The following is a 26444-nucleotide window of genomic DNA, read 5'->3' on the forward strand; positions in this document are numbered from 1 at the left end:
GGGATCATTAATGATCACAGCAGTGAACAGCTGTCTGGTTACAAATTTACTGTAATGCTTAAACGCCTACATACTGGAATTCCTTTTTTTCTGGGTTGTTTGGGTTTTTTTTTTGTTGTTGTTGTTTTTTTTGTTTTGTTTTGGTTTTTTTTTGTGGTTTCTTTGTTTTTGTTTTTGTTTTTTGGGTTTTTTTTTTAATAATCAAGGAACTGAAAAGAGAAATAAATATTGTGCTCTTTCATTAACTTGATCTTGAAGAATTGACTTACCAGTGATCCTTGCATCATATTTCAACAGCTAGTAAGTCTTACAACACTTAAAATATTTTAAAAATCCCAAACAAACAAAAACCAGAAAGACTAATTATTTTGCAGTCAAACCTGACACAGTGCATAATAGATAATACTGTTTCACCAACTTCCTTTGCAGTTCTTTTTCTCTTAGAACTGGCATCTTTTGTGGAACATAAGAGTGTTTACAAAAGACAAAATGTTCTGCGAACTGAAAAGAAGTCAGCAAAAGTGACTCTAGGAAAGGTAAAATAAGAATACCTAATTGTATTTAAACATGCAGATGTATTTTTGCATAAAACTGTGCTGCCTCTTAATTCTTCTTTTAAAAAATACATGGGCATTTGACATATGTTAATACAAGAAAATAATTCTTATTCCAGGGGTTATTTGTTTTGAGTAAACCTTAGCCAGAAGGTATTTCTGAGGCCAATCATGAAAGCAGAATTTTTAAATACTTACAGGTTGTTATTTCTAATACGAAAATCCACAGCTAGTAATTTTTATTAAGAGAATACGTATAAAGAATAAAATCTCCATTTCTAAGAGCTTGGGTAAGCACAATTCTTTGCTCATTCATATGCTGAGTGCAGACTGCAAGTCAGTATTTAGCAGGGCTGCAGCAGGCAGTGCATGCCTGACCACACTCTCCTATTTTTTCACCCTTCTAATAGCATTGGAGAGTCAAAAAAGCAGTGAAAAGAGAAGGGCATGTATTGAGGAATTTGTTATGCAGGATGCACTCAGGCTTCACGCCATTTAGCTGTAGAGATGAGCCCTAACCCAACAGTTCTCTCTGTGCACTGCTGTATTTACAGGATTGCAAACTGAGAGCAGAATTGAGCCGAGGAATCTTTTTTCAGAATCATGGGGCTTTTTGTCTGTAGGAAGGCAAGCTGATGCTGTTAAGAGGCAGAAACTGTTAAGAGATCTGGGTTCATAATTAAAGATTTCTGATGTAACTCTTTCAAATTAGTTATGAACTCTCATTTTTCACTGTTGATACCAAGGATGATAAGAGGAATGCTCATCTTATTCAGCTGAAGTGTTTAATCTTCCATAACTGTGATGTGCTTGGAGGTGGCAGTACTGAATGTCACAAGAAACAGCTATGAGGAACTAGCATTATGTACTTTGATTGAAGATAGTCAGATACCTGAACTGAAAAACTGAAAAAAAAAATTTAAAGTAACCTTAGAACAGATCAATTGTTCCGCTGCAGTGTGATCTCTCAGTGCAGAATTATGCTGAAGTTAGCTTTGTAAAAGCTTTGGTAGAGGTAACTTAAGAGCTATTTTTCAGCCAGCTACATCAGACAGTGAGTGTTTATTTTCTATTTATTTAATTGCCCATTTCAGCTGAGGAGTAGTTTGTTCTTCTTCCAAGTACTCTCCTTCTGACCTAATGATGTTTCCGAAGCAGCAGCCTTCAATAGCGAGGCCTGTGTCAGGCCCAAGTGGATTTGGTTAAATTTCTACCTCGTGTCTTCAGTGTGGAGTCAAAGGACAGCAGGAAAAGCAGGGCAAGTAACACTTTACAGAGTGAGGAGGCTGAGGGCCGAGATGACCCCCGCCACAGCTACGTTTAATACCATGCCCTGAAAGCACGTAATTTATGACGGGACAGGTACCAGTGCCACGTTTTGCTCGCAGCCACACACCCAGCCCGGGCCTTGGGCAGCCGTGCCCCCGGACCGGCGGGAAAAGCGCCAATTTCCTTCCGTTCGGGCCAGCTCGGCTGCGGGCGAGCCCCGCCCCGCCCCAGCGTCGCCCCTCGGGCCGAGCGGCTGCGGTCCCCGATCCGCGTCGGTGTCGGGGCCGTGTGGGGGCCGCGTGGGGCCGTGTCGGGGACATGTCGCGACACAGGCGGGTCCCGCGGCGGCAGCCCGGCGGGGCTGCGGAGGACGGGGCTGCCGCCGCCGCGGTGCGCGCCCGGGCCGAGCCCCTCAGAGAAGCCGGCGTGGACGAGGAGGTGGAAATGGCGGTGCAGCTGGCCCTGGAGCGGTTCCAGAGCGGGGACGAGGCGGGTGCGCGGCACGGCCCGGCCCGGGGGCAGCCTGCGGGGAGGGCGCTGGCGGCGGTCACGGAGGGGATCCTGCCCCTCTGCCCGGCCCCGGTGAGGCACAGCTGGGGTGCTGTGTCCAGCTCTGGGCTTCCCAGCACGGAGACGGGGAGCTAATAGAGCGGGTCCAGCAGAGACCACTGAGACGAGAGGTCTGGAGCATCTCTTATCAGGAAAGGTGTGGGGGTTGGTCCTGTTTAGCCCAGAGGAGACTGAGAGGGGATCTCACTACTGCATATGAATATCTCCAAGATGAGTCCCAGGAAGGTGGTGCAGCCAGTTTGGTGACAGGACAAGGAGCAATGGCCATAAATTAAAACAGAAGAAGTTCCACCTGAACATGAGGGAGAACTTCTTTCCTTTGAGAGTGGCAGAGCACTGAAACTGCTGCCCAGGGAAAGCGTTGAATTTCCCTCTCTGGAGACATCCCAAACCCTAGATGTGTTCCTCTGTCACCTGCTCCAGGTGACCCTGCAGGGGGGTTGCACTGGGTGGTCTCCCTTCCAGTCCTAACAATTCTGTGGTTCTGTAACATTGAGATGTCAAGATTACTGCCTGTTGCATTGTTACTGTCTTTTCATTATTATTTATCATTCTAGAGATGGAATTTCCTTCTAGTTTCACTAGTACTGAAAGAGCATTTGTTCACCGGCTCTGTCAGTCTCTTGGACTGGTGTCTAAAAGCAAAGGGTGAGTCAGGGTACAATTTTCAGTTCTTTGGTGCAGACGGATAGAATTTCAAGACTAATGATAACTTGATTGATGTTTTCAACATACTCAACTGTGTTGCAAGGAATAGTATTAGAGAAAAAAGTGTAAAAGTAGCTACAGAAATGAGCATATTTGTTCATTGCTGTATGCATGCTTGGAAAAGCTTGTGACATGCATTTTGGGACAGCTTGATTTTATACTTTGTGGATTTAATGGCTCCATTAAAAAAGCTTCTCACTGTGATTTCTGTTTTTTTTTTTTTCCAAAGAATTTGCATAGCGTCTCATACCCTGACAGATAAAAGTTAACCTAGAGTAGGTTCCTTTTTACTAAAATAACTTTTCTCTCCCCCCTGACAGAAAAGGAGCCAATCGATACCTGACTGTAAGGAAGAAGGATGTGTCAGAGGCACACGTAGTCATGACTTGTGACTTGGCTCTCCGTACGAAACACGCCGTTCGGAGTCTAATTCAGCGCTTTCCCGTCACAAATAAGGAACGCAAGGAGCTCCTGCCAAGGACAGAGCGAGGAAGTGTCTGTGCTGTTGCATCCGGTACGTTCAGCATGTGTTCTGATTTGGACTTGCCCATCAACACCACTTGAAACCATGACAAAACAAACCTCTTTCTGCTCTGTCCCCTCTGGTGTCCTAACAGACACTTTCAAACAAATGCATTAATTTTCCGTACTTTTAAGGTCTTTTATAACTGGTGCTGTGAGGAACTTGGGAAGTCATATTATGCACATTGAGTTGTCCACCTTGTGTTGTGTTAATTTAGAATCTTTGAGCCAGTTCCAGCCAAATCTTTTTGGAAGTACATTTTGAAGTGTGGCTTCACACAAGTACTATGAGGTGGGGTTGAAGAGTCAGTGTTCTTGTGATGCCATAAGAATGCCTATATGAGAAAATGCGGTTGTCTGTTCTGCTTATAGAAATTAATGTCCTTGATAAATCAATAATTTTAGTTTTTATTTCTTCATCTCTACAAAATAGATTTGGTCCTTAAGAGACTACTGTCCAGACTTGTTGATTTCTCGAATATGGAAGAGTTCACTGAAAGACAAACTTCTGTCAAAATGTTGGTTTTTTTTTTTTTTAAGCAAGGTTTTCATCTAGATTATTGCTTTAGCAGCTACAAGTGGAAGAGTTGCACTGTGTTTTTGTGTGCAGAGATGGGTGTAGTGAACAGAAAACATTTGTACCAGTATGCCTTGTTTAATTGCATGTTTCTGATATGTGGTGTCTGTTCTTGAAGTGCTTTCTTTGCTGTTATTTTCAATTGTTCTAGTTGTTTAATAGGATTGTTATATGAACAGAGGGAAGCTGTAATAAAAGTACTGAAATGCAATGTCTTAGGAATGTAAGGGATAAGTTAATGAACAGTCTAATATTTGCCTTTCTCTGCATCTCAAGAATGTATTTTTAGTTCTCCTGATCTGTTAGTCTGTTTGTCTTGGTACAACAGAGCTTGAAATTTAGTATATGAATCTGTTAATGGCATTAAATATGTATAAATGAGTATACAGTGAGCTTTTCATTCTGCCAGAAAATAGTTCTCAAGGAATTATAGAGTGGTACTTGCAATGATGGATGTGAAGTGGCTCCCTCAGAAGATGTGCCCGTTTTTTGGCTGCTCATGCACCGCTTTCTAACACATCGCACTGCTGTGTGGGGGCCAGGGCTCTTGATACAGCATGCTTGCATTGGTATGATTTCAGGCAAACGTGTGGAATAGCTTAAAGGTTTAACTCTGTCAGTGTGTATTTCTAGGGGGAACTGCAGGTGTGAAATGTGGGCGCAGATACAAACGCCACCAAAATACACCAGGCTGGTATTCTCTGGTTTAGTTTGTTTCTCCTTTTGCTCTTTGTAGGCTTTTTTGACATGGAGCAATGCTGTGGAAGAGTCTGGTTTTCTTCAAAATACCCATGAAAGTAATAAGTGTTTTGAAAAATATCTATTCCAAGCACTGCAGGACATGCTATAAAAATGACGTCTAAATGTGTGATGGGTTTGTCACTTTACCGACAGGGATGCATAAAAAGTCAGCAATGTTAATTTTTAAGTACAGTTTTTGAGCAGTGTTTTTGTGACCTTCCTCTGTGTCTGCATAAATAAACTTTTAACTTGTCTTTGCAGAAAACAAAGAAGTAAACAAGACAAGTGGTCGACTTAATGATGGTATCCCCCAGGTCCCAGTGAAAAGAGGGGAATCAGAGTTTGATTCCTTCAGGCAGTCACTACCAGTTCTTGAAAAACAGGAAGAAATTGTCCAAATCATAAGGGACAATAAAATTGTTTTAGTTATAGGAGAGTCTGGATCAGGAAAAACGACACAGGTATGTTGCTTCAATGAAATAAAAACTATAACAGTATTTATTCTAAACTAATGCCAATTGTGTAACATTTGTGATATGGGATACTTTTATGCTATTTTAAGGCTTTCCTTTTCCTGTGTGATTGAAAATGTTGTTCCAATTCATTTTCTTGCTTTTGAAACACTAGGCCTCTAGATAGGTACTAGAAGCATAAATGATTCCTCACAATTTTCTGGTAGATACCATTTTTTCATTAAAATAATACAAAATATTGAAGGGAAAATAGCTGTGATGTTTGTATATCCCTTTTTCTTCTAAGGCTAGTTCTGTTCTTAGTATCCAGAGTAATCTATTTTTTGTGTTAAAATGAGAGATTATCTACAGGGCTTTTTTTTCTTTTTTTTTTTTTTTTGGATTTCTCTGAAGCAGGAGGGAGGCACTGTAAGTTTTTTTTAAAAAAAACCTAAATAGGTTATACTTAGGAATTTATTTTCTGCTGATTCAGATTGGCTTGCTGTGATAATTGTAATGAAAAGTCTTTTGCAATGTGCAATATTGATATGCAGTTAATGGTTTCCCTGTGCTAACAAAGCTGTGACTTTCTCAAAAAGCAAATTTGAACCACTTCTTTACAGATCCCTCAATTTATCCTTGATGACTGCTACAAGAATGGAACTCCCTGTCGTGTGTTTTGTACTCAGCCAAGACGTTTAGCAGCTGTTGCTGTGGCTGAAAGAGTGGCAGCAGAAAGAAGAGAGAAGATTGGCCAGACAATTGGTTACCAGATCCGGTTAGAAAGCAGGTACTAATGGTATTTCTAAGTGTCGGTTGATCTTGTGTTGGTCTCGTGAATCTTGTGTACATTGAAACTGCAGTATGTTTGGGTTGCAGCCTCACAGGTGGGATATGTTACTGCAGGTAAGGAATACGTAAGAGTGAAAAGGATGGCTTACTTCCTGTGTTTTGCAGTTTCATGTAGAAGGTTGTCTTACAGAATCTCAGGTATTTTCTGTTGATTTCTTCTGCGGCGTGTATGCATGGAAATCCTTGTCTGATTTTCAGATCAAGTCTACACTTTCTTCTTCCCCCCCCCCCTCTGCTTTTAACATGTGCGGATCCAAAAGGTCTGCAAGCTTTGAAGGTAGGTGTGAAAACCAGCATGCTGTAACAAATGTTATGTAGTGAGAGTTGATAGGAGCCATAAAAGGGAAAACAAAAAAATTGGAATGCGACTGATGAAGCTGAGCATTATTTACCAGTCTAGTCTGGACTAAATTTACTCTTCTTCAGCTTCTGTGTTTATAACATGAAGTGATGTAAAAGTAGAGATTTCAGTATCACTTGATGAATTTGTCTCTAAGCAGAGCATGAATGGATTGTTTGGGGTTTTTACATCTTTGCACCGTGTAGTGAAGTGACATTTCAGGGAAGGGCCAGCAGTTGAGATATGAGTGACCAGAAGATGGCTAAAGGTTGTGCTGCCTGTGTGAACAAAGATAACACATAGCTGATGAAAATGAATGCACTTGAACAACGAAGCCACAATAAGAATTCAAATGTGTGCATGAAAGCTCACAAGGATATTGAGAGATTAGAAGAGCTAGTGAAGATGTGTCACAAATAAGCTGGATGATTAATATATGGAAGTACTATGCTGGCAGAAGAAGAGCAGAGTCAGGTGAAAATGGTAGAATTACTGGAAGCAGCGCAGAAAATCCAGCTTGAGAAAAATCAATACAATTACTCCAGAGAAACACTGAAAGGGGGCGATAACAATATTTTGAGCCGTGGACAAAAAAAATTTTGAGTGGATATGTTTAGAGGTGTTTATAGTAACACAGAAATATAATTTTTAAGGTTTTCTTAACTGTCTTCCAGAGAAAAGCTGTAGAGTACAGTACAGAGGAACTTTTCAGCTCTTTTAGGATGGCAGTACCAGAGAGAGTAGTGACAATTTCTGTTTTTATTGGGACAGCTAACTGTGCCCCAGGTATAGAATTGTAAAAGTTCAGTATTTTCACCTCCTGAAAAACCAGAGGATCACGCAGATGACTTTGTGATTTAGTCAGCTGTAATGAATTGTGTCTTCAAGGCAAGGCTTTGGCAGCTGTGGGGAGGCTTCTGTGAGGAGGTGCCAGAAGCCTCTTCTGTGTGTGACAGAGCCGGTGCCAGCCAAGACAGACCTGCCTCTGGCCAAGGCTGAGCCCATCTGTGGTGGTGGTAGTGCCTCTGGGACAGTGGGGAATGGGGGAGGAAAACCTGCACAACAGAGGCAGCAGTTCAAGAAGAGCAGTGAAAGCATGTGAGAGAAGCAGATCTGCACACAGGAAGGTCAGTGCAGGAGGGGAGGAGATTCTCCAGGTGCCAGAGCAGCCCATGGTGCAGCCCATGGTGAGGCAGCTGTGGCCCAGCAGGCCGTGGAGGTCCGTGGTGCAGCAGGGATCCTCCTGTGAAGGATTCTGTGTTGGAGCAGGTGGATGCTTGAAGGAGGCTGTGATCCTCTGGGAAGTCTCTGCTGAAACAGGCTCCTGGCAGAACCTGTGGCCCTGGGGAGGGAGCCACACAGAAGCAGGTTTGCTGTCAGGATTGTGACCCTGTGCGGTCCCACACTGGAGCAAGCTGTTCCTGAAGCACTGCACCCTGTGGAAAGGGACCTGTGCTGCAGCAGTTCCTGGAGAACTGCAGCCCATGGGAAGGACCCATATTGGAGAAGCTCGTGGAGGACCCATGTTCCTGTGGGAGAGACCCACGTTCTCCTTGTCTTTCTCTGGAGCCTGGGAGTCTTTTTGTTGTGTTTCCTCTCCCCTGCCCATGGAGAGGACAGATAGAGTGGCTTGCGTAGGCACCTGGCGTCCAGACAGGCTCATCCTACCACGTGTAGACAAATACAAAGGCTATATCCAAGCACAGGCTGAGGAATTGGAACCTAGTTTTCCACATGGAATTTTCTAGTAAATTGAATGACATGCAGAGTTTCTTCACAGTTCTCTTTTCCTTCTTATTTATTAAAAATTGAATCTTATTCTTTCAATTAATCCATTGTCCAGAGTTTTGGGGCGCAAGCACTACAAATTGTTAGGAAATGTCTGTGAAAAGGCATAGTTTAAAAACAAGTGGTGTGCATGAATCTTTTGAGGAGAGAACTGTAATTTCTCTTCTGGTCAGCAGCTGCTTTAATTTTTGATCCATGGAAAGCTTTAAATGGTGCAACCCCCTAAGTTGTCTCTGTGATGTGATCCATAGGGTTTCTCCAAAGACACTGGTAACATTCTGCACTAATGACATGCTTCTTGGCACGCTGATGGCAGGAGACAGCACCCTCTCCACTGTGACCCATGTTATTGTGGTGAGCATCCTGTGGTCTTTCATGTGGGGTGGAGCAATATGTATTGCTTTGGAAAATGAGGTCCTCATTTGTTTTATTTAAATTTGCTGAGCACTTTAGGTGTTTTTGTTTGGTAGAATCTGAATCAACTTTAAAGACTTTCTGAGTCCTCAGAGTAGAATGCATGTCTTGTGCAGTTTGGTGTTTTTCTGTGTGTTTGTGTTTTTCCTGTAAAAATGTCTTATTTTCATGCCAATGATTAAGTGTGGAATCAGGAGGAGTGGAGAAGGACAGAAGTGTAAATTTTTCTGAACTTCCGTGGTCAGGAGAAAATCCTTAGGGAGGCTTACATTGATGTGGTTCAATGTGATTGTGTCAGAATTTCTCTTACCATTTGTTTTAGCAATACAGGTTTTCAGTCCATTTGTTTGCCCAGAGTTTTCAAGATAATGTGGAGTCTAATTGCTAGCAAATTATTCAGATTGTTAATTTGTGATTATGTCAATATTCCTATTGTGGAATTGAATAAGGGGAACTGGAATGTTTTTGGCAAGATTTAAGTACTGAAGATTAAAAGGTAAGTTTAGGTGCCTGCCTGTTTATCAAAGTTTAAAAAGCATGAGAATGATCTATACATTCTTGATGTCAGCCTACAAACTTTGTATTTTGAGTCCTTGTTTCCTTCATTCATAATATAGATCAAAACAGAAGAATGAAAAAGATGATTAATCAGTTATGTGCCTTAACTTACAGGCTTTGTGTGTGACTTGTCTAAGCAATTTGCCTGTTTTTCTGATTATGTGGTGTCATACATTTCTTTAAATGCTTATCAATGGTGAAGTGAGAATTTATTAAAACAAAATTTGTAGTTTGTGGTGTTTTCTTGAAATTTGGCCTCAAATACACAATCAGAGAGGTTTCAGATATTCACTTTAGCCTCTGAAGTTAAAGTGTTTATGGCTTCAGCATTGCAACGCACTCAGCGCTGATAAAAACTTTTTGATGTGTTTTAGTTTCTTTATGGATAGTTTTTTAAAAAAACCCTATTAGTTAAACTAGACTCACACATTTTAAGGCCTCTGTAATGTGCCACCAAAACATGTATTTTTTTTTTAGAGAAGTTTGTTTTTGTCAGAAGTTGTGATCCTGAATCTGTGATGGTTTTTCATCTTTTTTTCCCCCTTTTGTTACAGGATGAAGTACATGAGAGGGATAGGTTCAGCGACTTCTTGCTAATAAAACTGAGAGATGTGCTGCAAAACCAGAATAATTTAAAACTAATTCTCTCTAGTGCTGCTCTAGATGCAAATCTCTTCATTAGGTATTTTGGAAGCTGCCCAGTAATACATAGTAAGTCTTGATTTTAAGTCTGAGTATACCTGCCTTGAGACTCACAGATCTTACTAAACTGTAGCAAATTATTCTGAGTAAAGGCACATGATTAATACACTGAGAATTACAGGAATCCTTGTTCCTTCTGTATGCAGGTTTCTTGTTTCTTGACTATTTGCACCTCATTCAGAGTGAGGTGTTTTAGTCACTGGGAGTTCTGTAAATGCAGATACATCCTGCCCCCCTCCACTCTTAATTGAAGAAGTAGGAAGAGGTTATTGAAGTTCTGTCTTCATGCTGATACAGGACTTAGAAGCTACATGAGTGTGATATGTATCAATGCATTCCAGTAGGATCTTACTCTTCAGGCTTTGTGAAGGTTGTTACTGGTTACTGGACAGATAACTGTACCAGTTCAGTTCAGAAATACAGGCTTAGACAGATTTGGTTTCACATGAAAAAAGGATTACATGATTCTCTGATTTAAAGAAAATTAGTAGTTGTTCATCTAGGTAAATATTCAGAAAAGACATCCAGTTTCGCTTATTTTGTGTTCAGACTCAGTTACCTGCAGTTAGACTACATTCAAATGCAAAGAAAAGTTACCATTTTTTGCTGGTTTAATTTCATTTGACTGATCTTTAGTAAAGGCAAAATGTAAATGTGTGGGAGGGAGGTGGGGGGTTTTTGTGGGTTTGCAGTTTTTGCCCCACCCTCCTGGCTTGCAGGTTTTCTGCATGGGTGACCTCCTCTGGCACCTTGCAATCCTCTTACTTTTTCAACAGTAATGTCCAACTTTAATGTGTTTTGAAAAGTATCTTTCAAGAGAAATGCTTTATTTGACAATCAGGTAGACTCTCTGCATGTCAGCCTTTTAAAAAAAATCTCAACGGTTTTAGGAAATGGGATTGCTTACTGGTTTATTTTAGCAAATGTTTGTGAGGAGGAACCCTTTTTTTCCTTTCTTTTTTTGCAGATGGAAGTGCTTAGTTCTCTGTTTTGAATTTCTGCCCAGTTGAATAAGGTTTGCAGCTTGTTGGAGACAGGAATCTGGAAATTACACGTGATTTCATGTTCTCTGAATTTTTTTTGCAAGGGAGTGCCTCAGTTGTGATTGTTGTATGACTTTCCAGTTTACTCTTTTTGCAGCTTCCTGTTCTTTCAGATTGGTCAATTTGTGTTGGAAAATCTGATGGCAATCTCTCCCAATCTCTCCAGTTTACCACAGTGTTTGTGCTGGTTATGTAACAGGCCAATAGCAATTTAAAAGATGTTTTTTTCCCTTTTTGTTAATTTAAGAATTAAAAGAAGCGGCTTTGTCTGTTAATGTGATATACAAGGTTTGAGTCTCCTTCAGCAATATGGCTGACAAAATCCTGACCACAGAAAACCACATTTTGTAGCTGTGGAGCGCTGTAGTACACAGAGTTTGTGATCAGTGTTGGAAGGCTTCCTCTGTCACAGCTTCTAAAAGTATGTGAATTGTGGATTGTTCTTTCTGAAGGAAAATCCTGAGTGTTCCTGAGTCAGGTTAAGGAACAAGAAATCAAAATGTAGAGATTTTAATCTTCATGCAAAAAGCATCCTGTAATGTCCACAGAGAATGTCTGGAAAATAGTCATGTTGAAAAAGAAATCAGGATAAATTACCAGAAGGTAAAGGCCACTGGGATGTCTCATCTGTCAAGAAGTATTCAGTAAAAAAAGCTCAGCTTTGCTGAATTAGTTGAGGATATGGAGATAAGGCTGCCTTCTTACATGTTTCTCATGAAAAGAAAGTAGTTCAGTATAAAGATGTACTGTCTCTGTGTGGAACCTTGCAAAAAGCTGTATTAATTGCTTATTAATTAATTACATTTTTAATCCAGATGGCAGACTTACATGGCAGGTTCTTGTTTGTAACCCTAAACAAACACGGCTGTTTTCTTTTTCTCATTTAAAAAAATTGTAGTTAATAACTGTCAATCTTATGAACATCTCCTGCTATAACACTTCATAAAATTGAAGAGGTTGAGGAGAAACAAGGTGGCATTTGACTTTGGAAATATTTTGTTTTGTACAGTTTTGAGAAAAATAAACTCCAGTGAAGGTAGTTTTTTAAAAGAATTAATTCTGTAAGTGAAGCTAGTGAATATAGAATCTTTTATGGATTTTTTCTATTTTAGTCCAAGGGAGACCTTTTCAAGTTAAAGAGATGTTTCTGGAGGACATTTTACGAAGCACTGGGTATGCAAACAAAGAGATGGTGAAGTACAAAGAAAAGAAGCAGCAAGGTCAGTGGATTTGTTAATTGTAAGGGTTGGCAGTAAGAATCATTGATTGAACAAACAGTTAACAGGATTATTTTCTGTTAAAATTCCAGAGTCAGGAGATTAAATGAGATGTGATTAGATGACAGCGTCTTTAAGCTCTCAATATTTACATTTTTGAAATAGTTTATGCAATTAAAGAAAAAAAATCACTTGGATTCAGTGGTTGCATTCTTTTTTCATTCAGTTGATAAATGTCATCTTTTTTCTAATTGTTATGCTGTAGAGCTATATATAACTGGGGGCTCTGCCCACATAAGTACTAAAGAAGCATAGGATGCTCTGTACCTTTGGGTGCAAATTAAAGTGCAGCTATTAAAGCAGGCATGATTTTGTACATCTTGCACTAAATTCCCTTCAGTAACATTTTTCACTGCTTTCTTCAGGCATGGATGTATTTTTTTAAGTGTTAACACTCTTGAGCTAAACATCATTGGGTTTAAGTTGATTAAGTAGATACTGCTCAGAAGTTTTCTTGGCAACTGAAAGTAATGATCCCAGTGATTATTTAAAGAAAAATTTTTAAAAAATGCAAACCCCAAAGCTATAACATACAGTCCTAACTGGATATTGATCACAGTGCTCACCTCTGATCACTGGGGTCAGAAAAGTTCAGTTAGGACCCTGGTGTTTTCTAAGGTTTCTTCCACTTGTGTAGAAAAGTAAGTTGTTACATGCAGGGACTGTATCACTCGTCTTCAGAATTCCATTTGTGGAAAAAGATCTGGTCTGAGATTGTGTGGAAGGTGATTACTTAAGGAAGATACTTTGAATGCAGTAGTTTGGAATAACGGAGGTTTTGGGGGCTTAAACACCAAAGTGTTGGGTTTTACCTTGTTTTTATAGCCCTTGTTTGCAGTGGCGCCCTTTGGGTACCCTTAAATATGTCATTTATGTTGGACTGGTAGTAGCATTCTAGACTAAATAAAAGAGGTTGAATAGGTAAAACTTGGTAAAACCTGCTGTAACTAACTTTTTTAGTAGAAAACAATGGATAAGAAATATGACTCTAAAACTTTCTTGGGGAATACTTTGCATTCTAGAAGAGAAACAGAAGAACACTCTTGCTGAGTGGTGTTCAGCTCTAGATAACACTAACAAAGGGACATCTCGGAGACAAAAATCAGTTCCAAGGACAAATGAGGAGTACAAATGGTTGGATGATGGTGGTGACACAGTATTTAATCAACTGGTAAGTTTTTTCTTTTGTCGGAAGAGATGTTTATATTTGTGTTGTATTCTAGCCATTTAAAATCTGTTTTCTACAGTTCTGTTGAGTCTTTCAGGATATTAACGTATTTTAAAGATTACTTGATTAGGATGAACTGCTCTAGCTGAAGTGTGCTCTTCAGATAGGGTGGTTGCACACAGCTTTTCCTCAGATCAAATGGCTCGACTGCCATTGTGTTCGTACTTGCATATGACAAAATCAATGCATTAACTGATACCTGAGCTGGTATGTCTACACTGATATATTTGGGTTTCTGTTGCTGCTGGGAAAAATAACCATTCCAATTCTTTGTGGGTAATGTATAAGAATAAAGACAACTCTTGGAAGAGATTAAGCTTTCAATATTGTTTTTTATCTTCAGACTGAAAAAGATGTGAATTGCCTTGAATCGTGGATAGTAAAAGAAATGGATTCCTGTCTTTCTGACATCTGGTTGCATAAAGATATTGATTTGTTTGCTCAGCTGTTAAATCTTATTTTAACTGAAAATGTCAGTGGTAAGTTTCATGTGTTATTACATAAAAAAAAGCAACCTCAAATTTACTTAGATTTTTATGGCTACTTTTATCTCCAGTTTCAAATGGTGTTACCTTTGCATTCTGATGCCGACTGAAAAAATGATAGGGCTAGCAGAAATAATGGGTTGTTTAGTTAGTTGTTGTTTTGAAGTATTGACAGAAGTGTGTTTCTAAAACAGTGTAGAATTCATATGAACTAACTTCAGAGATAAAGTGAGGAAACAAATTCTCTTTGGGCTGGAATTTGAAAGCAATATTTGTACTATATTTAGATGAAAAAATAACATTTCTCTTGGTTTTGCTGGATTTTTTTTTTCTTGTACTTCTCAGTTGATTATAGGCACAGTGAAACTGGTGCAACTGCTCTGATGATTTCTTCAGGGAGAGGCTTTTTGAGTCAAGTAGAACAGTTGATCAGCATGGGAGCAAGTATCCACTGCAAATCATCTAATGGCTGGTAAAAACAGAGAAACCAAAACATAGATTTATGTGTCAATATAGGAGAGAGAAAGAAAATTGTTTAACATCTAAATTAATTTGCTAACTTATCACACTGCTGTAAGAACTATAGATTTTGACAGCCTCAACAATTTCTAACTCCTGATAATCACATTGTTTTCTGTAAATTCTAAATTGAATTCTTAATTACATGGTCTTGATTATGAGCTATAAACTTTGTTTCAGTAGGTCTTATTTAAGATACTGGTTAGCAGAACAACTGTAATCTACTGAATTGGACCAAAATATTTGGCAATTCCTATTTTCATGGAGTTACCCATATCAGAAGATCTTTCTGTTATGTTTCTAAATATATTGTAGCATGTAAAAATATTTGTGAATCTGTAGAAACTCAGGTTTTGTGGTCATGGATTATGTCTTCATATAAACAGGGAAGTACAGTAAATAATTGTTGTATGGAATGATAAGAATTAGGATTCCAGGGGTCTGATATTTGGTACTAACATTTGAAAAAACTTGGGAAGGAATGCAGTTTAAAGATAAAACAGTGAACTGCATCGTGAGGAGGACAGCTTCTGAAAGACATGAAATAGCCAAATGTTATGCCTGGGGTGTGACCTTTTGAGATGACTTCAAGGATACTGCAAACAGGCAGGTCTGATCTCTGCACCTTGTTGTGGACTTTTTAAAGGAATGGCACTTTCTTCCTCCTCACTTCCTTGTGCATGTTTGCTCCTGTGTAAAACGGACATTCTTTTGTGGTAAAGAACTGTAGTCACCTAAAAGTCAGACAGCTGTTAACACCTATTCATGCACTTTCAAATGGGAAGTTGCAGATCCAGCAATAACAGTACGGATGTCAGTACAGAAATGGGTACAAAAGTCTGGTGTCAATTGCCTCTCCTGATGCGCTCTTCATATTCATCTTTTGAAGGGAAAAGTCTAATAAAAATACTTGTGCAACTATTTCAGGATGGCTGTGGACTGGGCTAGGCACTTTGGACAGACGGAGGTTGTTCATCTGTTGGAATCCTACAGGTCAGTTGTAACTGTTTTGCAGAATCAGTTGTATATGATATACAAACGGTTGTGATGGGAAATTTGAGGTTTCTGTTCTTTTAATCAGAACAGGTTTTAGCTTTTCATGGTCTAAAATCTGGACTTAATGGCAAGACCTCTTTTTAAGAATAGGAATATTTCAAAAAATAAACAGCAAAAACGTTTGTACTTAGTATCATATTGTTTATGTTTGCACAACTTGCTAATTCTATACTTTTCACATGCTTACTTTGGAAACAAATCTGTCATGTGTTTTTATTTATCCTTTTTATATGCAATAGGCATATTAAAGAAAATTTACAGAAGTAATGTGTACACTAGGCCATTCAAGAATGATTTTCTGATTAACTTACAGTTATCGTACTTGAGGTAGTGTTTTGTAAAGCTTATCTCTACTATAATTTCTCTTAGTGTAGTTTCTGCTAGTGGGAAATTTTTGGAGAACACGTATCTCTTAAATATTTTTACTTGAACAGATAAACGAGAAGTATCTTTATACTTTCCTTTGCTTATGGTTGTGTTTCAATGAAGTTGAAGAAAACTAAAGTTAACACTAATAAATAAAGTGGCATCCTTCACTGGGTTAACATTGAAATCAGTAAACAGTAATAGTATGGTGATTCCCTTCTGCTACACTTAAACATCAGAATTCAAGACCAATAGTCATATTGGTCTTGAACTAAGTTTGAGTGGATGGCTCAATGCAAACCCGAAGGGGCAGCCTTGATTCTGGTGTATTTTCTGTTACAGCGCTTCATTCGGATTTGGAAACATGGATGAAAGTTCCCTGGTCCAAAAAAGTGCTAGTGACCTTAGTGCAGAGGACAGAGAGCTACTGACAGCTTATCATCACAGTTTTGATGATGAAAAAGTGGATCTGGATCTGATAATGCACTTACTTCACAGCATCTGTCATAGTTCAGATGCAGGTAGGTAAATACCTAACCAGTGGTTGTGGATTTGGCTTCTGATGAATCATGCTCTTTTTTCAGCAATCCACAAACGTTAAAACCTTCTGAGTGCTATTCGACATGTATTTGAATTTTCTGTTTAACTTTGCAAACCCACTTCCTTTTTTAGGAGCAATTTTAATATTTCTTCCTGGGTATGATGAGATAGTGAGCCTGAGAGACCGCATTGTTTTCGATGATAAGAGATTCACTGATAATGCTCACAGGTAAAACTTTAGTTGCTGTGGCTTTTCATTGCTCCTTTTAAGGATCCTTAAAATGTTCCTTTTGTCTTGCATTAGATACCAAGTTTTCATGCTTCATTCAAGTATGCAGACTTTGTACCAGAAGAAAGTGCTTGAAAGTCCACCTTTTGGCATTCGCAAAATTGCAAGTATTAGAGGACTTTTTCCAATGCCACAATGACCTATTTTGCCATTGCTTTTACAGTTATTACAGTTTTGGTGGTTTGGGTTTTTTTCTTTGCAGATTCTTTCTACTAATATTGCAGAAACCAGCATAACAGTCAGTGATGTGGTGTTTGTCATTGACTCAGGCAAGGTGAAAGAGGTAGGACTGCCATAAATTTTCCTAGTGTGATTCTAAAACACACAGTGCATAAATTTTGGAGAACTTTTTTTTTTTATTATTTATGACTTTACAGTAAAGTAAAAAAAAGTTTTTACTAGCTGAGAGCTAGTGCCTGTCAGGCAACAGTCCTTGCTGAAAAGTTTCAACATGCATTTGTTTTAAGACAAATACTGTAAGCTATCTGTCTAAAAAACCTTTAAAATCTTGAATTTCAAAAATTGTGGAGCATTAAGATACTAGAAAGGAGATACCCTCATTAATTCACTCAAAATTGAGAAGGTACCTTTGTGTCAGAAGCTGCTGTATATATTACTATTTCATACTTTTTAGAAAACTTCTGTTGGTAATCTAAATAACTAGTAACTTGTATTTCATGTACCCTATTGAGTTTTCAGTTTGCATTCCTTTCTTTGTTTTTCTAGAAGTCTTTTGATGCACTGAGTCGTGTTACAATGGTAAAAATGGGGTGGATTTCAAAAGCCAGTGCTATCCAGAGAAAAGGCAGGTAATAAATGCCTCATAGTGGTTTCCATTTTGCAGATATCCACAGTCCTTTATGTTTAGAATAAAGCACACAACAGAATAGCTGTTTCTGGCCTAGTCCAGTGTTGTGTTGCATAGTGGCCAACACTCATTCTCTGCAGGTGAGTAGGCGTCAGCATGTATTTCCTTGGAATAATCTCCCAAGTTGTAGAAAAGTGACGCTCAGGCATTTCCCAAAGGTCTGGGTTGTTTTCCCCCCATTAATTTGTTCTCCTTCCTCTTTCTCCCATGTAGCACCAGCAGTCACAATGTCCAGTGGGGTGTTTTCACATCATGTCTGTCGGCAGAGGACTGCCTATTTCACTTTCTCCAAGCTATCCATGACTTAACAGGCCATGATTATATTCTTCCCAGCACTGTGGGTGAGGGCTCAGAAGTTTATGTAGCAACAAATGCCTGTTTAATCAATCATATTGGCATTAAGCTGCACATATGCACATAGATGTATATGACTGAGAGAATTTGCTGTCTCTCATTCACTCACAAGTTACTTCATCTTTATTCTACCTTTTACTCCAAGCATCACTTCTGTTTAGGGGATGTGAGGGGAAACAATAAAGTTTGCAACTGGTTCCTCACAACAAAGGATGATTGAGATTTGAACTGGTCTTAGGTTAGCAAAAAACCCACAGCACTTTACATTAGATAAGCCTTGTTTTTCTTTCCTCCAGATTTCTCAGTGTTGGGTTAAAATTACAGTAAAAAATTGCCACACTCTCAAAAATACTTCATGATTAGAAAACTCTCACTTTGTGTGTGACTTAACAACACTTTCTTCATAGTACTGCCTCTTCTTTTCCATTCTGAGTTTCTGTGTCTGTTTGTTGGCTTTTGGTTTTGTTTTTAGAAAGAAATCCTCATTTTCACAACCTTCCATATTTTATTTTCAAGGGCTGGGCGCTGTCAGCCTGGAGTCTGCTTTCGTCTCTTCAGCAGGCTCCGATTTCAGAATATGTTGGAATTTCAATCTCCAGAACTTCTAAGAATGCCGCTTCAGGTGCATGTTCAGTTAGAAACTACAACTTTAAAAAATACAATGCCCTCAAACCATACTATTAATTGCAACAAATCATGTGTTTGGCGGCTGCTTCCAAATCTTGGTAATCTTTTTTTGTTCTGCCTTTTACCTTGCAGGAGATCTGTTTGTACACAAAAATTCTGTCTCCAGTTAATTGTCCAATTGTAGACTTTCTTATGAAAGCTCCTGATCCTCCGCCTGCTGTAACTGTGAGAAATGCTGTGCATATGCTTAAGGTCAGAAAAGGAGTAGGTTTAGATTGTAATTGTGTTTGATCCCAAATTTGTGGTGTAGCAGTTTACTGACTTCAGTTTGTACTGAAGCTGTTTTTAATTACTTAAGGATGTTTTGAAGTTTTGTTTATTGTCTGTTTTCATTTTGTGTGTAGGGATGTGTTTTTCCATGTCAAGGGAAGAGAGTGCTTCAAAGTCTTGTCTCAGTTAATAGTTTGACTTGCTTCTGTAGTGTTTGGAAACAAGTCTAGTTAATGTCCATTATTCACATCCTTTCTGCTTTCACTGTAAATTGATTTTGTCCACTGTACCCATCCCCCTCTCCTTTATTTGTTTGTTTGTTTGTTTATGAACAGACCATAGATGCCATGGACCCTTGGGAAGATCTCACTGAGCTTGGTTATCACCTCACTGAATTACCTGTAGAGCCACACCTCGGTAAAATGGTGTTGTATGCTGTAGTTCTGAAGTGCCTGGATCCTGTTCTGACCATTGCCTGTGCTCTTGCCTGCCAAGACCCTTTTGTGCTGCCCACGCTGGCCTCCCAAAAGCGTGCAGCCGTGCTGTGCAGGAAGCGTTTTGCTGCCGGAACGTTCAGTGACCACATGGCCCTGCTCAGGGCTTTCCAGGTAGTCTTTCATTTCAGAGAGTACTAATCACAGCACATTCAAGCAAAATGCAGATGCACCAGTTGGATGTAGAGTGGCAGACTGTGATTAAGTGCTCAGAGAAGACTTTCTTTTTGCCTAGTGCCTTTCCTGTGTAAGGCATTACTTGGCAGTCTGGCTGGTCCACAGAAGAGGGAACTGTTTTTGTAGTATGTTTTGTTTCAAACATTATAAAATTTTGAATGTTCCAACAATGTGCCTCTTTGCATCCTACTACACTGAACTTTGAATCATGATCTTAATGTAATGATCTTTATTTATTGTTTTAACTTGACATAATCATCACTGTAGTGAACACATAAAGAGAATCTAATTGTTGAACAGAAAAAATAATCTGGTTTGATACATTAACTTTTAGAGTGGGTTTTGCATTCATTTTATTGACATAAATGTAATATTTTAAAAAAATGCAGTTTTTAGTTTAAGCCATTCAAATTAATAGGCAAATGTAAAAACATTTTCAGGCATGGCAGAAGGCACGCAGTGACGGCTGGGAGAGAGCCTTCTGTGAAAAGAACTTCCTATCCCAAGCCACAATGGAAACCATTGCAGGAATGAGAACACAGGTGCTTGGCCAGCTTAGAGCCTCAGGTAGAGAAGTTGGAAACAATTTTAACATTGTTTTAAAGTCAAGCATATAGAAATTGTAACAAAAATCGTGTCCACTGGTGTAATTTTCCTTAATTTGAAATACACCTTCATGCACACATTCATGCAGGGTATGGTGCAGATGAGGAATTGTGGCTGATCTAACTGAAAGCACCCTCATCTCCACATGCCACTGCATTTCATGTTTTAATGAATTATTCCCATAGGAAATGTCTTTATATTGTACAAAATAGTGGTATTCTGTGTTAGTATGAAACCCCTTATCAGGAAGGATTTCAGTGTAATGGTTTCTTCTTGGTGCTGTTAAGGTTGGCAGTGGTGAAAAATGCAACAAAGAAGTCATTTATTTCACCTTTAGTTTCTGACTCCTTTTGAGAACCAAACACAAGCTAACATGGCACTGTTTTGTCTCTTTCATTTGTCAGGTTTTGTGAGAGCCAGAGGAGGAGCTGATATTAGAGATGTTAATACTAACTCTGAGAACTGGGCTGTAATTAAAGGTGCCTTAGTGGCCGGGATGTATCCCAATCTTGTGCATGTAGACAGAGACAGCCTGGTGTTGACGGAATCAAAGGAGACGAAAGTGCGATTTCATCCTACCTCTGTTCTTGGTCAGTCTCAGTATAAAAAGGTAAAGACACTTTGAATTCATAGTTCAAAAAAAAGGGCACTAAAATCTGTCACGTGTTTTAGAAATGTCTTTTCCTATTTGTCAGTACTTTGAAAGCAGTATAGGCATTTAACACTACAGCTTTAGAAAATACCGTTCTACCCAGCTGATAGAATTGGAGTTGATTCATTTTTCCATCATTTCAATTAGTCTTTTCTCTAGATGGAACAAGGCAAAATGACAAAAAAACTGCCCTGCTATAAAATTGTTTTAAAGATATAATGATCCCTATTCTTAAAAGCAAGTTTTTCTCTGAAACTTTTTTTTAACATTTCTTTTTAAAGCAAAATATTTTGTTTTATCATGGTAGGATAATTTATGAATCTGGTTGAATTCTCTCACGCTTTTTTATGTGCATGTATATTTTTATATGTATATAATTGTATGTGTATTTAGTTCTCAAAATACAGAATCATAGAATGGTTTGGGTTGTAAGGGACCTTAAAGCTTATCTCATTCCAACCCCTGCCACGGGCAGGGACACCTTCCACTAGTCCAGGTTGCTCAGAGCCCCACCCAGCCTGGCCTTGAGCACTGCCAGGTTGAGGCATCCATAGTGTCTCTGGATAAAATGAGAAATACGTTCAAATTTACATTAATTACAGGTAGAGGGTATAATAGCCTGGTTTTACCTGCTCTTGCACAGATTGCCCCAGCAAATGGACAAGCTGCAGCCATCCAGGCTCTCCCTACAGACTGGCTTATATATGATGAAATGACGAGAGCTCACAAGACAGCAAACATCAGGTGCTGCTCTGTTGTGACACCTGTCACGGTGGCCCTCTTCTGTGGACCAGCCAGACTGCCAAGTAATGCCTTGCAGGCATCTTCATCCTTTCGAGGTACGCTGGAGTCTGGATTTGGGATGTTTCCGTTGCTATACATCAGCGTGTGACATGGAAAACTTATTTTTCAGTAATATTTAATACATGTATTGCCTGATTCTGAACATAGCGCTGTTATAATTCCTGCAGCTATTCAGGAAGAGTTTGTTGGTTCTGTAATAAATCTCTCCATTTTGGGATTCCTTACATATTCAAGTCCATAAATTACACAGTTGTAGGGTCTCAGAAACTGTAGTATAGTTTGTAAGGAAAGAATACAGCCACAGTGTCTAATGAGAACTGTAGTACTGGTACTGAGAAGTGTAGTATGCATGTTCTTTTTCTACAGACTACTTTATTTGATACATTGAACCAGATTATTCAAACAGAATAATTTAGAAACAATCAATATGGCAAACACGTCATGTTGCTTCTAGCTAACACATACATTTTCAAGACATGTTCTACTGATAATTTTTAATTTCAGTTAACTGTACTATTAACTGTGAGTAATAGAGAATATATAGAAATTTCCTTCTTTTTTTCTGATTTACATTGAGTCCTCTTGGAATGGAAGCAAAAATAACTGCTTCTAGTTGTCATAGTTTGAATCAAACTAAAAGTCCAACTTATTTCTAGAGCTTTCCTGTCTTGCTTTTAAACTGTGAACCTTAGAGTAGTGCTCATGTTGATTGAATTGCACTTAAGAAAAATAAAGAATCCTAATTAATAGCTATATGTATAGATTTTTTGTTTTTCTTACTAGGTCTTTAGATCTGCTGTTTTACTAGGAAATAGAGGCATGTGTGATTTTGCAAACAGCTTTAGGCAAAAGTTGTATAGTGGCCTGTGGATACTGGTGAAGGTACATGAGTTGGGTCACATCATATCAATACAGGTTTTTACACAGTAGGACCTTCAGCCGGTCTGGCTTGATTGCTGCTATCTGGAGCAAAGACTTTGCAGTGTATTTGCAGAAAAGAAGAGGTAGTTTTACAAATGTTTACATTTAAAGTCAATTTTAGAAGGAAAAACATTGTTGCTGGTAATACCGTAGTATGCGGGTTTTTGTGTAGAAATAATAGTAGAAAAAATATGGAAATGCTAATGCACCTTTTGTCTTTAATTCAGGGAGAGGGGTATCTAATGATAGCAGCGACAGTGAGATGGAGGACAAGACATCTGCTGATCTGGCACTGCTGAAGCTGGATGAAGGGCTCCATCTCAAACTGGACCCTGAAGTAAGTAAGAAATTACTCCTGGGTTTGCTTCATGTAGAGGAATTGTAAAAAGATGTGAAAAGGTTTTTGTAACATTTGAGTAGCCAAGAATTTTCTCCAAGAATGTCATGGTCTATTTCGGTCTCTCAAACTAGGTACTCTGTGATTTAACCTTTACTTCACAAGCTCATCAATAATTAAACGGCTTCAATCCCCTTTGGCACAGAGTTGTCTGTCGCCTGAATCCGTGTATTCAACATCCAAGTTGCAGTGTTTCATCACCTATCACCCGTACCTTTCTATTCTTTTACTTGTCAGCAAAAAGAAAGAGAATAATTAGTCACCTAATTCAACATTGAGAGTGCTCATTCCTCTTCCTCCATATTGATGTGGGTGTCCTGTCTCTCACAAAAGGGACCAGGAAAGCCTCAGCAATCCAGATGCTGTTGGGTCTGTTTCAAAAACTTTCTGGGCAGTATGATGTTTTATATCTGAGCTTGGCAGTTTTGTCCCTTTCCACACGTCAGCAGATTCTGAAGAGACTGGCAGACAAAAGATAATGGCTGCAAGGGACAGCAAGCTGCAGGTGACAGTGACTGCATAAGGGCCCTTCTGCTCCTTCTGGCCTCCTGTCCTGCCTGCATGGTGCTCCATCAGGCCATAGCACGAGCTGGGATAGCCAAAATCTGAACAGGAGCTGAGAGAACAGTCACATTGGCATATTGTGTTCTTCTTTCTTTGAGAGGATAACCAAAATCGGATCAAAAAAGGAGCACTTGAAGCTGAAGTTGCTGAAAGAAAGTTGCTGTCAGATTTTGGAAGGATAAATTTCAAAATCTCTTTGAAATAGAAGTCTTTATGTCATTGAGGAGCTGTGGCTGTGGTAGGAGGCAGTTTATGGGTCATGAAACACACAACTTTACCAACTCTAATAATAATACTCTCTCTCCTAGACATGTCCAGAAGAGTGATTTTTTTAAATTTATTGTAATGGAAGCATTTCTGGTAGCAGAATTAGACAATAGTCTTCTGAATTTAGTCATCACATTTGACCAGGTGTCTATGTAAGAAAAATATCACTTAGAGCTCTTTTCCATCAACTATGACTGAAGAGTGCATGAGTAGAGACTGATTTGAGAGGAAGGGCATAAAGCATGAAAGGATTGGGTTTTCTTGAAAGATAAGAAGGAAAAAAAAAGGTCTGTGGAATTACAATACAAAGCTAAGTTTATTACCGAGCTAAATGAAATGTTTCCAAAATTACCTTGCACCCAAGGAAAAGAAAGCAAATTAACATCTTAATTTAAATATGGATTATTCCCCTTCCCCAAGACCTTAGTCTTGCCTTTAATTGTGGGCCCCGTTTATATTAGAATGCCAGGTGCTGCCTGATATGGAAAAGACAGGGTTCTCTTACCTGTGTGATCTACTTTTCATCAGTATTTAACAGAATTGGAATTTATTGCAGGCTGCTGGTATGCTGCTGCAACTCAGGCAGAAGTGGCACAGCTTGTTTCTGCGTCGCATGCGAGCTCCTTCTAAGCTGTGGTCTGAGGTTGATGAAACAACTGTAAGAGCAATTACAGCTGTTCTGAGTGCTGAAGAACAGTCTGCAGGTCTACAGCAGCCTTCAGGAATTGGCCAGAGACCAAGGCCTGTGACTTGTGAAGAACTTCCTTTGGCATCTACATGGATGTCAAGCAACAGCAGAAACAGCTCAACAGAAACAGAATTGTCTGACTTCTCTCATGCTGAAAAGTAAGATGCTGAGGTCTTCTGCTCACTGTAGGTTGCAGTTTATGTATACAAGTATCACTTAAGTTTCTGCTAGTAATAGGAGGTGGAAACAGCGGAAGTACAGTTTGAAGGTGTTATACTGTTGTATGCTGCATTGTAGTCCCAAAGAGAAGTATTTCATACCTGGGGCTGCTGTTGGAGAGAGCAGTCAGGAATATTGTCCATGAATTGTGATGTTTGAGAAGTAGCAGAAGAAGTTTAACAGTAGCATTAAAAAGCAATGAATGGTCAGTATGAGTTTTTAGTTAGGCTTTAATAGATTTTGTAGTTGCTGTAATACATGTGGTCATGCAGTAGGCTGGCAGGTCGATGTAAATTTTCAGTGACTGCTTGTGAAACTCAAAGTATGTCCTTTGTAGGGTTTCAGTGAAATCTACTTCTCCTGCACTCCACCAGCCAAAGAAGTACAAAGAAAAAGACATTTTGCTCTCCAGACAATTCTCAGATGACAGATCCGCTCAGTCCTCAGTGAAGCCTGCAGACAGCAGTAGCTATTCCAACGCCTGTGCTACTCCTTCTTCTCCAGTGTCGGGAAAGGTAGAGCTCTCTAACATATCACCCTGCTCTTCCAGAGTAATAGAATTTCTTGCTGATATCATTCTGCAGTTAGGTATTTTACTGATAAATTAGGAACCTAACGTAGCTTTTCATTTGTAACACTGCATAATACTTCCTTCTGGAACTTAAAAATCTAGACTAAATATCCTTGTTTCACTAGTTTAATACAGCAAAAATAATTTGTAGACTGCTGAGGTGAAGCTATCCAAAGTAGAAAAAATGAGATTTTAAAAAAACCCCAAACTTGTTCTAATAAACATGTATTAGTTTTTTTCAACTAAATGAGTATATTATATACACACTTCTGAAGTTTTTGGATTCTGCCTTTCTCGGCTTCCATAATAGATTTTCAATATCAATACTGATTCTGTCTTATCTGCCTTACTATGACTGATTTTTGTGATGGTTATTTGAACAAAGTACACATTTTTAATGAGATTACTGTGACAGTTGTCACATATACTTGAATAGTAGATTGCAGTAACACTAAGGAGATCATTGAGAGAAAACTTCATGGACTCATTGGAGGATGTAGTAATTCCTCTTGAATCTTTCAGCTTTTAAATTAAGACAGCGTAAAAGGAAGAAAACATGTTTCCTGAATATAGAAATGCGAGTAGTGTGCTGTAGGCTACACTCTAGGATGCTTAATTTTGGTGTCATCTCAAGGTCTGTCAGACTTTAACCAATTCTAATTAGTCACTAGACTTTTTAATCCTATTCTGCTCTACTTGTTTCTTGCCCCTCATGGATGAATTACTGTGGAAGGGGCTAACAGCAGGCCTGTTAGCTAAAGGAGCGAAAAGAAGCTGAGAGGCAAGAAGAAGCTGTTAAAGAGCTCTCTCCAAGGCTGCTACCAAGGAGACTGAGAGAAGAGAAGAACTGAAGAAAGATAAGGAGAGCACTGCAGACGGACAAAGTATTTTTAGAAAGTTAACTAAAGTCACTGTTACTGTTCACCAGTGGTGTTATGTTGATTTTTTTGTGGCCAATAGTTGGGGTAGAAGAAGTATAAACAATTAGAAAGTTTATAAAAGGTCAGCCATGTTCAATAATAAAGAATTGCCATCTGAGACCGCCTGTGGTCTGTGCTTTGTGTCGCGACCGCCTCGGCATACAGTGTATATACCAGTGACAGCTGGTGCCCACC

The 26444-nt window shown here is 39.1% G+C and overlaps 1 protein-coding gene across 1 annotated transcript; it reads left to right on the forward strand.

Moving 5' to 3' along the window:
• Positions 1-655: 655 nt before the first annotated feature.
• On the forward strand, positions 656-26367 carry LOC140683635 (3'-5' RNA helicase YTHDC2-like). Its single transcript, XM_072926337.1, has 27 exons — positions 656-2316; positions 2951-3041; positions 3422-3615; positions 5203-5402; positions 6017-6183; positions 8625-8727; positions 9900-10056; positions 12203-12310; positions 13390-13538; positions 13939-14074; positions 14426-14552; positions 15527-15592; positions 16364-16542; positions 16694-16790; positions 16866-16953; positions 17053-17133; positions 17577-17659; positions 18589-18694; positions 18832-18951; positions 19305-19577; positions 20081-20207; positions 20651-20856; positions 21542-21737; positions 22851-22960; positions 24408-24697; positions 25096-25273; positions 26063-26367. The coding sequence occupies exons 1-27, from the start codon at positions 1905-1907 to the stop codon at positions 26105-26107; spliced, it is 4089 nt and encodes a 1362-aa protein (XP_072782438.1). The 5' UTR covers positions 656-1904; the 3' UTR covers positions 26108-26367.
• Positions 26368-26444: the final 77 nt, after the last annotated feature.

Source organism: Taeniopygia guttata, chromosome 3 (genome assembly GCF_048771995.1).
Source record: "Taeniopygia guttata chromosome 3, bTaeGut7.mat, whole genome shotgun sequence".
NCBI lineage: Eukaryota > Metazoa > Chordata > Aves > Passeriformes > Estrildidae > Taeniopygia > Taeniopygia guttata.

Excerpts from the sequence above, each read along its gene's own strand:
- LOC140683635 (XM_072926337.1), top strand. The coding sequence starts at position 1,905 with ATGACGGGACAGGTACCAGTGCCACGTTTTGCTCGCAGCCACACACCC. Across the intron at positions 2,317-2,950 it reads CCAGAGCGGGGACGAGGCGG|AGATGGAATTTCCTTCTAGT; the intron begins GTGCGCGGCACG and ends TTATCATTCTAG. Across the intron at positions 14,553-15,526 it reads TGCAAATCATCTAATGGCTG|GATGGCTGTGGACTGGGCTA; the intron begins GTAAAAACAGAG and ends CAACTATTTCAG.